The sequence below is a fragment of the Eumetopias jubatus genome, unplaced genomic scaffold (genome assembly GCF_037043125.1).
Source record: "Eumetopias jubatus isolate StellerSeaLion01/CBP00866 unplaced genomic scaffold, mEumJub1_p1.0 scaffold_9, whole genome shotgun sequence".
Classification (NCBI taxonomy): Eukaryota; Metazoa; Chordata; class Mammalia; order Carnivora; family Otariidae; genus Eumetopias; species Eumetopias jubatus.
This window is the reverse complement of record NW_028274815.1, coordinates 13,059,684-13,073,021: the sequence shown is the minus strand read 5'-3', so window position 1 is coordinate 13,073,021 and position 13,338 is coordinate 13,059,684. Positions and strand designations below refer to the sequence as shown.

Here is a 13,338-nt window from a genome sequence, read left to right as displayed (position 1 = left end):
GTGTCCAGCAGAGAGCTGGGCATGAAATATCAGCTTAGGAACTTTGACTTTTTTTTGTGTGTGTACTGATGCTAATTCAGTAATTATATGCAGTGCGTCTCCTGCACTGTAGCATCAGGCAGGAACAGCAGGAATGGGGATGGGGTCTTGGGGGCAGAGAGGCACAGAGGGATGACATAGGGCACATCAATATTGGGGGGACATTAGAACATGTTCTCTTCTTCAAGGAGTATATAACGGTATTGGGGAGAGACACAAGCACGTCGAGCAGAGACAATAGTACGGGTAGTACAGAAGCCTGGAAGAGAATGGAGAGCAAGTGGCGGGCTCACCAGAAAAGAAAGTGCAGCTTCTAGAGTTAGGGCGAAGAAATGTTTCTTGGCAGATAGTAACTGAGAAATGTTCTTCTTATAAGACAAATCCACCTTTATGAGCATGATAGGAATACCAAGAACAATAATAGTGGTCATGGGGTGGGGGTGGGGGCTAGTTAGGAAGGAAATTCTAAAGCCTCCAAGCCACTCATTATACTCGCAGAAAGGCTCTGGATATTGTGACCTATTAGGACTACAGCTTCCTACTTCTTGAAACAAGGAGGAGTGTCAGATGAGCCCCTCAGCTGGGATGATTTTGATGACGCAGGCTACCTCCTGTCACTACTGAGCTTTTCTTTCTTTCCTTTTTTTTTTTTAATTAAGTTTTTTATTTTAATCCCAGTATAGTTAACATACAGTGTTATGTTGTTTCAGGTGTACAATATAGTGACTCAACTCAGCTTTTCTTTCATCCCTCCCATCTCTGGTACCCTCACTTCTGCTAAGGTTGTTCAGAGGAGGCTAGATAATCTTGGGAGAGGAAAGGGGTAAAATAAGAGACGTTTTCTGGTCACTTTACAGATGAAACAAACAAACAAAAAAACAACAGAACAGAACAGGCCTGGAAAGCAATTAATACTTATGCCAACACGGAGATTCAGTCACAGCGAGTCATTAAATTTCCAGCACTTTCTCTCTCTCTCTCTCTCTCTCTCTCTTTTTTTTTTTAGATTTTATTTACTTATTTGACAGAGAAAAACACAGCGAGAGAGGAAACACAAGCAGGGAGAGTGGGAAAGGGAGAAGCAGGGAGCCCGATGCGGGATTCAATCCCAGGACCCTGGGATCATGACCTGAGCTGAAGGCAGACACTTAATGACTGAGCCACCCAGGCACCCCAGCACTTTCTCTTTTTAAATGCTTCTGATCTATGTCAACATCCCATAATGACCCTCCAGGCCATAGTCCCTACAAGACTATACAGGGAGGCGACAGGGCTCTTGTCAGTGTCCCTTCCTTTACCAAGAAGTAATCTGAGAGCCAGAGAGATGAATGGATTGGGCCTTGAAGTCTCATATTCACTTAATTTTTTTCTAAGATTTTATTTATTTATTTGACAGAGAGAGAGAGACGGCGAGAGAGGGAACACAAGCAGGGGGAGTGGGAGAGGGAGAAGCAGGCTTCCCGCCGAGCAGGGAGCCTGATGCGGGGCTTGATCCCAGGACCCTGAGATCATGACCTGAGCAAAGGCAGACGCTTAACCATCTGAGCCACCCAGGCGCCCCAAACTCTATATTCAGTGAGTGGCAGAGGTGACAGTAGGACCCGAGGCTCAAAACTCTCCGTCCTTGAAGTTCCCTCCTTCTTCCATGACATCACCGGGATCCCACAGCATGGGGTTGAAATGGATGAGCCTTCCAGCAACCTCAGCCTTCCCTGCTTTTTGCAGGCCCTCATTCACTCTTCCATAGGAAAGGGCTCTGGTGCTGGAAGACTAATGTCCCTGTGCAAATAAATATGTCAGCCTAGTCACACATTTTCCAATGGACCTTTGCAATTTTATGTGGTTTCTGCAAGCAGCTAGTATTCTGCTATAAATCATTGCCAACTTTATATCCCCAAATGTTAATCATAGATAATTAGTTATGTTTCTTAGTCTTTCCTGAAGTGGAGAAGGGTGGAGGGGTAAGGAAGTGGTGGGGCAGGAGAGCTAGGGATTTAATTTACGGCTGTGGCAAATCCTCTTCAGTGTGTATACAAGAGCTGCTGGGGTGTGAGAGTAGTATATGCTATTGGTGAAATGCCACGGCTTCCTTCAAAGCCAAACACATCTCCAAATAAATGGTGTCTTCTGCTTACATTATCTTCCATTAATTTGTTTGATTCTCTGTCAGATTTTCCATACAGTTCTGAATAGGTTGTGAGGAGAAGGTATGCGTGTTCCCTGGCCCTTGTTGAGGACACAGTGTGTCCTTGGCCGATTTACAAAGATAAGAACCCTTTGATTTGACAGCCCTACTCTGGTTTGAGCCCTGCTGCCTGTGCCCTGGGGTATGTTCACCAAAGATGTTCCTTCCTGACAAACAAAGCACTCAGCCACCTTCCTCTCCATCTGCCCGCCCCGTGGAATGCGCGGCATTCTGCTTTCAGTAAACATCACAGGCCTCCACAGCAAAGCCTCCACCTGACCCCAGTGACACCAGAATCCTGACAGTTAATATCCACAGTCACTAGCAAATTGAGCCAAAGGAGGGTAAATAGGGCCCCTGTAAACAAAATGAATACGGCCTCACTATCTTCATTGATAAGAAGGTTATTTTTCCATTAAAAAATTCTAGGCACTTAGAATTCAGCGAGTTCTTGACAATGTATTCAAGGTCACAGTGCACATTATACATTTTCATACTTCGCACAACAGCAAGTCCAGAACAGGGTTTTAAATCATCGCCTGGGGAATGGCCCTGGATAGGCTTGTTCTGGGGCCCCTTGGAGAATTGGTTTCTAAATTGCCTGTGTAAATCACAGGGTAGGTTGTTTGTTTTTGTTTTGTTTTGTTTTGTTTTAACAGCTTCATTGTTAGACAACAGCAGCCCAGCTTGATGTAACCATTCTTCTCAATGGAGATAAAATCATTGACAATGATTAGAATTTTAGAATGTGATTCTTAGAGGAAACATCCCCGAGGGATTCACTGGCTACAACTGAAATAAGGCCTCATGTCCATCGATAATACATCAGTACTATTATTGGTGGGCGTATCTATGTGTGTGTACCTTTGACTAAAGGTCAATCTTTGTGTTAAAAGTAGAAAAACAAAACCCATAATTCCGAGTTCCTGTTCCCTCAGCAGGTGCTTTAGAAGGTTGCCGATCAGTTAAATATCAGCGTGCCTTTTCAATCCACTAATTTTTCAAAATGTTTCTCTTTGACATCACGGCTACCAACTGAATCTGAATACAGAGAAAACCAGAAGTAAAGACCCCAAAGCCTCTTAAAGAGATAGTCCAGAAAACAAATGATAACAGCCTTAGGATTGGGATAGTCAACGTAGTTGGTGCAGTTTTTCACTCAACAAATATCCTAATAGTGTGTTAACCATACTGAAGAGACATTGAGGCTATAGATGAATAATGGATGATTTAAAAACACAAGTATTAATGAAAGGATGAATAGCCAATTTGATGGTAGATAAATATATATATATAAAAACAATAACAGTGAGAGAGGTTAACAGTATAGAAACTATTTGGAAGAAGAGCCAGAGGAGAGGATCCAGAAGTAATAGGATCTTCATTTCTTTCACTGCTTCCCAATACCCACATCCTCTACCACCTGGTCAATGTCCTCATATGTTCATTGAGTCATGACATATTTATTGAGTGTCTCCAATGGGCAGGACATATGGAGGCACTGAGGATAAGACTATAGACTCTGTCTCCAAAATCTTCCAATTCAAAGACAAGCAGAAAAATCATCATAAGACATAGTGTGGGAAGTAAATCATTCATCCAGGTATTTTATTCAGCAAATCTTTCTTGAGTATATACTATGTGCCAGGCATCATGCCAGGCCCTGAAGATTTAAGGTCACATGAAACAAAGCCAGAGTCCCATGGCCTAATGGGTCAGATTCTCATTAATTAGTCTTGGGTGTCTGGTCACATGGCTGGGGGATCAAAGTAGAATGAATCATGAACTTCCGTAGGGATATGAGCCAATGCCAAATTAGGATTACAGAGTCCTTTTTCTATTTGAAAAAAAACAGAACAGACAGATAGATTAGAGCTTCTCCCCAGTCAGCACTCTCCACCTTGCAAGTTGACCCCACATGTGACTTGAGTCCCTAGAAGGCAGGGACCATGCTGCCACCATCAAGGGCCTAGTTGATAGCTGGATGAAGAAGTGACTTCAGTTCCATGACAGGGGAAGAAGAAAAAAAAAAATAAGGCATCCAAGAAGACTAACAAATTATGGAAGAAAACGAGCCAACACATTTCTAGTCGGGATGAAGAAGGAATGATGAATTGGACTTCTCCGACCTGATCCCACCCCTGCTAAATGGGGCCATATGAAAAACATTTTTAATAAGACACCAGGACATCTGCCAAAAGAAACATTCTCCCGGAGAGGAAGGCTGGGACTGGGGGTCCTGTTTCACAGATCACTGCCGTGCTGTGAGAGGGTTCCTGTAAGACAGAAGGGCTTCTCCACAGCCCCAACTCTGCCACCCCTGAGAGAGATGTGACACCACCCCATGTCACTCATCCAGCTCTTTGTGGTCACATCAGTGTTGGGGTTGAGTCGTATCAGAAAGTGTCAGCTCGCCTGGGATAGAGAGCAAAGCTTGCCCATCTATGGCCGGTACCGCTTTTAGGCCACTCTCTTGGAGATGATCTTTTTGAAGCACTTAAGAAAGGGCTTCCATTTTTAAAAACTGACTGAAAGTTTTCTTCTTTTGTGTTAATCACTAGAAGAATGGGTTTTTGTGTTTGTCTGGTCCTCATCTTCTAGCCACTTCATTTTAATTCTGTTTTGTCTAAAACTTCAAGTGGCAACTCACTCAGATGGAGCCACTGTGACAGCCGCGATCGGAAGGCTCCCTTTCCTGGTCTCCAAGTGTCTTCTTTACATACTACTTTATAATTACACTTGAAGAAGCTTACCCCCATGCCCCCCAGAATTTGGTCACAGTCTATTTTTCTTTTCTTCCTCTTCAAATATCTCTCTCTCTAGGAAATGGCCTTTTTTAGCTTCTGATTTTTCAGCGCATTCGTCAAAGGAGGGAAAGGATTTGAGGGAATGAGCTTTTTCTTTTTCATTGTTTTCTAGGACCTTCATGTTGCATTTTTGTCACACGTTCTCTTCCCGGACTTTCTTTTTACTCAGAAATTGCCCTGAAATTCTGTTCACTGAAATACTCTCCTCAGTTACAGGCTTCCTAACTTATGAGGTTTTAAAGGTTTCTGTTTAAGACACCCATATCACTTTGAGAGAAGTTTGGGAGACAGGAAAGGATAGGCTGTGAAGTCATTAATATCATGCGTAACACTGTACCTGAGAATTTTCCAGAAACAGTGGAAGAGTAGAAAAAGATAAAGGAGTAATCTAGCTTCCCAGGCTAGGTTCTGTACTGTAACCTAGTAGGTCTCTGTCATGTTCCTCATGATGCACTCATGAGTGTTATACCCGACATAACTCTATCCTACCTTTCCATGAGTGGGGTCTGCTGAGAGAATTCACTACCTTAGGACTTGGATTTTTGAAAATGAATTTTTAGGAGGTGACATCCATCCTCCTTTTCCATTAGCAGTGCCTTTGTTTGGGATGGAGATTAATTTCCTTATTAGCCCAGGCATGTAACCTATTTTATAGGTATTGGGAGATAAAACCTAATCTTTACCACCATTTGACTTCCACCCACCAACTTCCACAAAATACTCCTGGGGACAAGAATATATATTGGCTACAGGAATGCAGTGTGAAAGTGGGAATTAAGAGCTAAGGAAATGCTTCCGTGGCTGGTAGAATATGTTCTTTATTTATGTAAACCTGTGTGTGTCACTGATTCTTGTGGGTAGTGTTTATAGTCAAGATCAGTGTTGAACAGTACAAGTGTCTTTAAAATGAACCTCCTGTTGGGGGTGCCTGGCTGGCTCAGTCAGTAGAACATGCAAGTCCTGATCTTGAGGTCATCAGTTCAAGCCCCCACATTGGGTGTAGAGCTTACTAAAAATAAATAAATAAATAGACAAACAAATAAACAAATAAATAAAATGAACGTCCTGTATTTCTTTAGTTCACATTCAGTGATCAATCTCAGTGCTTTCTCCGTGTCTTTGTGTTCCAGAAAGATACATCTCTGTCATGGCTCTGCAGGATTATCTAATATTTTAAGCTTATTTGTTTCTATGGTAATATAAGGGGGACTATTTTTCCCACCTATACTCAGATTCCCAGATTTTTAGTCATAACAGAACTATTCAGTAGCTTCTCCTATAAAACGGGGCCCCCCAAAGACAATACTGATGCCTTCTATCACCCACTTAATCACTTGGCACATAATAGGTGTGCAAAAAGTATGTCCTACATGATTGAGTAAAGTGCCCTCAGTGATTCCAACGTGTTTGGTGTAACGTGTGCAGACAGATGGATGACTGGCTTGAACTGAGTCGTGGACAGAAGTTGTCTCAGGTTCCTTTCCTAGCAGCTTATAAAAAAAAAAAAAAGAGTAAAGACCAAACCTGCAAGAATTAAACAGGACTTTCTAGCAGGTAGAACGGAATGCTGATCTTCTTTCCAAGCCATTTGTAAACATCATCCCTCTGTGTCTTTTTGTTTCCCTTCTGCTCAGATGCCCAGCCCACAGAAGGAGAGAGGGAAATATGGAACCAGATCAGCGCTGTCCTCCAGGATTCTGAGAGCATCCTCGCAGACCTGCAGGCTTACAAGGGCGCAGGGCCAGAGATCCGAGATGTATGCCAATGATAACACTGAGCTGACAACACCCTCGGACGAGAAGGGAAACCACACATGCACACACACCCAGCGAGATTAAGTAATAGCCCTAGTATTTCCTTGTGTACTAGGAAGAACAAGGAGGGTAATGTGGTTTTCACGAAGTATGAATGGCCCCTTTTATTCTAGTACATTCATCTGAGCACACGGTGCTGTAGACTTTGTAAAACATTAGCCATTCTCGTCTCAATCATACATTTGATAGCACAGGACTGACGTTCAAACAGTGATTCCGCAGCATATTACTTCATGTAAGGGAAACATACATATAAAGTCTAGGACAACAGTTGAAATATAAGTCATGAGAAAAGAAAAAAAAAAACAAAACTGTAAATCATGAGGTCTGGGTTTGCATGAATTTCCTCAGCATTTTGTAATAATCTTGGCAGGTCCCACAGTGTCACAAAGATCAGCCATAAACTAGGTTGCTTTAAGTAGCCTGCGGGTCTGCCATCTTGAAATGACTTTGAGCTTAAAAAAAGAAATCCCTGAAAAACAAAACAAAAAAGAAGATTGTCAGTGTCTTTTAAGACTTAATAATGCCTTAAAGGCAAGAAACTTCACACACCTTTTTTTGAAATAATTAGTTTTGTGGAAGTATCAACACATACACACATGTGCACATCTATACGCACTTACAGGCACACCCCACTTGCCACTGTTGCCATCTTTCTGGAAGAAAACCCACTAACAGAATCTGTAAGCTGCTGAAACCCAGACAAAACAACATTTCCAAGAATGTGACAGCCTCTTAAGAGGTGGTCTTTCTACTTAGGGATCGCCATTGATTTAGATAATTTAGGTCACAGAACGGAAGGCATGTAATACATATTGTAGAGAAAGGAAGATGTCTACGGGATCCCCACTTCCTAATGAGCTCTGGCTCTACTTTAGTAGAATCAAAATGTGGTGGAGGAAGGCTGAATGACTTCCAATTAGATTTGCAATTTTTTGCACTTAAAATAAGAGAAACAAGATGACACAGGATCTAATTGTAGGGTCATTTACATTATGTTCAAGGGCTGAAATCTCCATTCTAACTGAGCGTCTTGGAGGACAGTCTGGTGAACTGATGTCAGTTTACGAGCACATTAGGGAAGTCTATCAGGCACTGTATTTTCTTAAACTAAAATCCCTTCTCAATCTTAAGGCATTTTGATGTGGAGCTTATTGCTTCTTTTTAAACAGACAATTTTATCTTGTTTTTGTAGGCGATTCAGAATCCCAACGACATTCAGCTTCAAGAAAAAGCTTGGAATGCAGTATGTCCTCTGGTTGTGAGGCTAAAGAGATTTTATGAATTCTCCATAAGGCTAGGTGAGTACGTGTTTATGGTTTTCATCCCGCATATGAAGCTCTGTTACAGAGTTTGCTTAAGGAGCAGAAAGGGATAGCTCAGTGCTTTGGGGAATGGGCCACATCGATCTGCAGTGTTTTAGGAGAGGCCATTCGTGGACAGAAACACCTGTCATTTTCATTTCTTTAAATTCATCTCAGAGTTCCCTGCCCTGCAGTTACCTGCACATTGAGCATGTCTCTACTGGTGGATATACTGTGGTCTTGTTCGCAGCTAACAGTTTTTGTTGTGGGCTGATCACATTTCTAAATGACGGAGAAGTTGAAATGAACAGGTTACCTGCTAACCCCAAAATCTTGATTTGCTGGAGACATGTGATAAATTTAATATAGTAAAATATGGGAAAAACAAACAATATTCTGCCCTTAAGCTTTAAAAACAACCTGTACGGGTACGGGATGGCTTTGCAGAGGCAAGAGTAAAGTCGAGTCTGGTTAACAATTGGCTCGATGTGACCACCTGTATGATCTAACCACTCCCCCAAGAGTAAAGCTGTCTGAGGTTTCATTAGTTAATACAGCTAGAACGAGGAAAGGGATAGTCATGTTTACTTTTGCTGTAAACGAATGTCACATTTTAAGAGTTAAACAGAGAAACTGAAATACTTTAGGGGAATAATAGTTATGGTGTAGAGAGAACTTGAAGCTAAGACCCAAAGGGAATGGTTGAATGAACTAAAATAGTCTTTCAAGAAAAGAGAGCTTCTGGAGACTCTCGGTTAGCTTCTCCCTATTTCCTCCTTCTCTGTTTCTTCAAAGTGTAAATCTAGACCCAATGAACTGAAATCCTAATGAGTCAGATTTTTAACAGAAGGACAAAGATCCACCTGTCAGAGCAGACCAAGGTAGAACTGGCTACCTCAGAAGGCAGTACATCCCCATAAATGGAAAAGGCAAGAGATGTCCTTGTAAAGATGCTATAAAAGACAATTAAGGACTGTAGATCAGGTGCATAGCACACTTGTCTGTAAAGAGCAGATAAGGAAAGAAATATTTTAGGCTTGGGGGCCGCCCTGTCTTTGTTGCAGCCACCCAACACTGCCATTGTAGCACATTAGTAGCCATAGTCAATACATTAAGGAATGGAAATAAAGTGGGGCTGCGCTATGTGTTAATAAAACTTTATTTGTGAAAATTGACCGTGGGCCAGGTTTGGCCTTTGTGCCATCGTTGGCTAACCCCGCTGTAGAGGATTGGTTAAATGAGTCAGTATTGTTAGAAATATGTTGAAGGGAAAACGGGAGGGAAGGTTTAGGGATAGACAAGAAGGAGTAATGAGACTGTTTCAAGGGCAGTAATGGTGGTCGATATGGCAGTGGGTTGGCAGAAAAGTACCACACAGTCTCATGGACAGGATCCAAAAACTTGTGTCTGGTTTCCAAACAGTGGTCGGAGTTGGCACTATGGAACACTGAGAGTTGAGCTGAGCTCTGAGAGACATGGGCAAAACTGTGTGGCCCTGGGTGGGGGTCTTCCACAGGTTGGGGGGGGGGGCAGCCTGCTCGGGCCTGATGGGCTCCTTCTCCTTCCTGCACGTGTCGCACTGTACATGACTATGGGAAAAGACGTGGAGAAGAAAGACTCAAGCAGGTTATCTCTGAGAATGTCAATGGGGCCTAAGAACTGTGCTTTTAGAATGATCTCTGTGGGCCACCTCAGATATGTATTTATCACTTTGACTTTCAGAGAAAGCTCTTCAGAGTTTATTAGAGTCTCTGACCTGTCCACCCTACACGCCAACCCAGCACCTGGAACGGGAGCAGGCCCTGGCAAAGGAGTTCGCAGAAATTCTCCATTTTACCCTGCGATTTGATGAGCTGAAGGTTAGACCACACACGATAAGACAGTTTAACAGACATGTCCTGGGGACCTACTGTGTGCCAGCACTCTGCTAATGCCGTGGGGTGGGGAATAGATGAGTAAGATGTAGCTCCTTCCCTACAGAGACATAAAATGTGGTGAGAATTTGCATTCCTTATAGTCAGCGTGATGTAGGATGGCGGTTTGTGCATGGACATTCAAAATCTGCCAAATTCAAGAAGAGGAAACCTTTTCAAAGTATCTGTCCTGGGTGAGAACAAGTATTCTTTCCCTGCAATCAGGGTGATAGGAAAAGCAGGGCCTATATTAAAACAATGAGGCTCTAAGTATTTATTTTTAACCAGAAGTTATTCTGATTGTTGTGTCACCAAGAGATGTCCTGGTTTATTTACCGAGTCTAGAGTTTGGGCTCCTAATGCATATCCTCTCTGTGATGGGGAGCGATGACCTTCTTTCTTCTCTTCTGAATTTCAGATGAGGAACCCAGCTATTCAGAACGACTTCAGCTACTACAGAAGGACGATAAGTCGCAACCGCATCAACAACATGCATGTGAGCCCCTGAGTCTCCTGGTCTGTACACCCATTCTCCACGTCATCCTTTGACTGCTGCATCAGGCAGGGCCCGGGGAAAAGACAGCCTTCGTCTGTGATTCTGTTTCCAGCAGACACTGTTTGGGGATTTTTGACCCCGTCTTTATCAATTGTGTCTTCTCTTCTTATTTTCATCAGCTAGACATTGAGAATGAAGTCAATAATGAGATGGCCAATCGAATGTCCCTCTTCTATGCAGAAGCCACACCAATGCTGAAAACCCTTAGCAATGCCACCATGCACTTTGTCTCCGAAGTAAGTGAGGCTGAGCACTGAGGTGCTTTTTTTCTTAACTGCACAGAAAAGCTGCTAGAAGGGCTAATATACTTTTGTGTCTTCCATTTAGAACAAAACCCTGCCAATAGAGAACACGACAGACTGCCTCAGTACGATGACAAGTGTTTGTAAAGTCATGCTGGAAACGCCGTAAGTGAGATCAGAGGCACATTCATGGTCTAGAGGTCATGTGGAGAGAGCTTGTTAATATGATGTTGTTGATGATGATGATGATGATATTGATGATGATGGTGGTGGTGGTGGTGGTGTTAACATTTGGGTCAGCACATTGACATTTACAGGTATATTATCTGAATTAGTTGTATAAAGAACTCTGGGTGATAAATGTAATCAGCCCCCTTGTATAGTTGAAGAAACTGAGGTTCAAACTGGTTAACTGACTTCCCAAAGGTTGAGTAGTTTGTTAGATGGCAAAACCAGGACTCAAACCAAAGATGCAGTAGAAGATGGGCAAGGGCCAAATGGAAGGCTGGATAAATGACTGGGTATTATTATTATTATTATTATTATAAGTATATTGGAGAAGAGATCTGGCAGAAGATTTAGAATGAAGAGCAGAAGGGGTAATATTGTTGCAAGAATGATAATGGAGTATCAGACTTCTGTCCCTCTTCCCTTCTCTTTTTCTCCCTTCCCTACCCTTCCCTTCTGACTCTGCCTGTCACAATAGTTTCTTTGTACTTAAACTAGTTGCTGGATTGTTAGAAGTGTCAAAGGTTGTTAATGGAGAGGCAGCGTGGTAATGAGGAAGTCCACACCCACAAGCCAGGGTTCCAGTTACCTCTTTAGCTACTTTTGTGCATGTAGACAGGTGGTATGGCCTGCAAGGCCTTGTTTCCTTCTCCTATGAGGTTCCCATAATGCCATCTATGCGGCAGAGGGCTTGGGAGGGCTAAAGACCTCAAAAGAGCCGTATGGAATGTGATCCTCTGTTCAAATGTAAGATGGTGTTAATTTCAAATATTTCACTTTTACCAAAGTTAAGATTTATTCCAAGACAGAAATAGTAATGGTCCTCATTGTCGGCCCAATTCATAATGAAATAGGTGTTAAGAAAGCCTCTAGAATTATCTTGAATTAGCTGAATCATCAGGGACCCCATCAAGGTAAGTGAACAAAATTCAAACTCCACAAATACTCCCAGCCCCAGTGAATGGCACATAATTTCTTTTACGTATCTTTGCCAATCCAATTCAATCTGCAGCCTGTGTCTTAACAAAGGAAGTTACTCTGACTGGAGACATGATAGCCGCTCTGTAGAAATGAGCCTGGTTCTTTTTCTCCATAATGAAGCCATTATTCTCTATAATCTTGGACAGCCAGAGGGACCTGCTATGAAATATTCAAGATTGATGGGTGGGGGGATTGATGTACGTGACGAGCTGGCCCGCTGAAGGGCAGCAGAGAAGAGAATTTACTGCCCTCTAATTTACCTTATTTTCACACTGAATTGCTGGTTGGATAGCTTCAAGGAGAATTATCATCATGGGCTTCCTTAAGAGCATATTACCCTGGTTGTTACAGGTCCAGGATTGTTCTCAGGAGATGATTGGAGGAGTCTAAAGTGGCCGGAAGTGGATCTGCTCCAGCAAGGACGTTAACGTGGCTGCCATTTCTTCTCTCTTCCAGGGAGTACAGGAGCAGGTTCACAAGCGAAGAAACGCTGATGTTCTGCATGAGGGTGATGGTGGGGGTCATCATTCTCTATGACCACGTTCACCCCGTGGGAGCGTTCAGCAAGACATCCAAGATTGATGTAAGAATAGTGACGAGCTCTGCTTTCCAAATAAGAGCTCGCATGAATGGGGCCAGACAGACCTTGATTATCTCTGTCTCTATCGCTCTCTAGCTCTCTCTTTCCTCCCTCCACTACTTGGAAGTGGGGATCTCTCCAAGATGCAAGCCCCCTCCCCATAGCAAGAAGTCCATTCTTTTTCATGTGCTTACAAGCAAAACATCCAATCAAAAACCATAGCAGGAGCTCAGAGACACTAATCTCAGCCTGCAGAGAAGCTGAGCAGATATGAAGAGTCACTTAGCTGCAAACTGCCCCTTCAGTTTGGGTACCCAATGTGCCATGTGAATATATAGATATTAGCATGTCATATATGTCTTAAAGTAAACAGCATTGGGAGATACTGGATTACAAGACACCATGGTCAAATTTCAAACAACATTCCAACTTCCTCTCCTACCAACCCCCCCTGGTGGCTCTACCTGATGTCACTGGGATATGCTTGAGCCCCCTTCCCTGCCCAGAGGACCCTCCCTTCTTTCTGATGGGTGGATTCCTTTAAACCATTCCACAAATGTCACCTCATTCAGGAACACATCTCCTGTACCCTGCGTGGTCAGGACCTCCCTTCTCTGCTGGCTCCCAGAGCACTTACCATTTTGGATTTTCTGATTGCCTCGCAGACTCCAAGTTTGTTTGTAAGGGCA

The 13,338-nt window shown here is 43.0% G+C and overlaps 1 protein-coding gene across 5 annotated transcripts in view; it reads left to right on the top strand.

Annotated features, from left to right (window-relative positions):
- Window positions 1-13,338, top strand: part of CYRIA (CYFIP related Rac1 interactor A) — a 110,777-nt gene that overhangs the window by 88,570 nt on the left and 8,869 nt on the right. For all 5 annotated transcript variants that reach the window (XR_003608468.2, XM_028099304.2, XM_028099301.2 and 2 more), the window contains 7 exons: window positions 6,666-6,787; window positions 8,041-8,146; window positions 9,872-10,008; window positions 10,481-10,558; window positions 10,738-10,854; window positions 10,946-11,025; window positions 12,526-12,652. Coding sequence is in view for 4 of the 5 variants with exons in the window: in XM_028099304.2 (XP_027955105.1) it covers window positions 6,666-6,787; window positions 8,041-8,146; window positions 9,872-10,008; window positions 10,481-10,558; window positions 10,738-10,854; window positions 10,946-11,025; window positions 12,526-12,652 (767 nt within the window). In the remaining variant the exon portion in view is untranslated. The remainder of the gene's footprint in view (window positions 1-6,665; window positions 6,788-8,040; window positions 8,147-9,871; window positions 10,009-10,480; window positions 10,559-10,737; window positions 10,855-10,945; window positions 11,026-12,525; window positions 12,653-13,338) is intronic.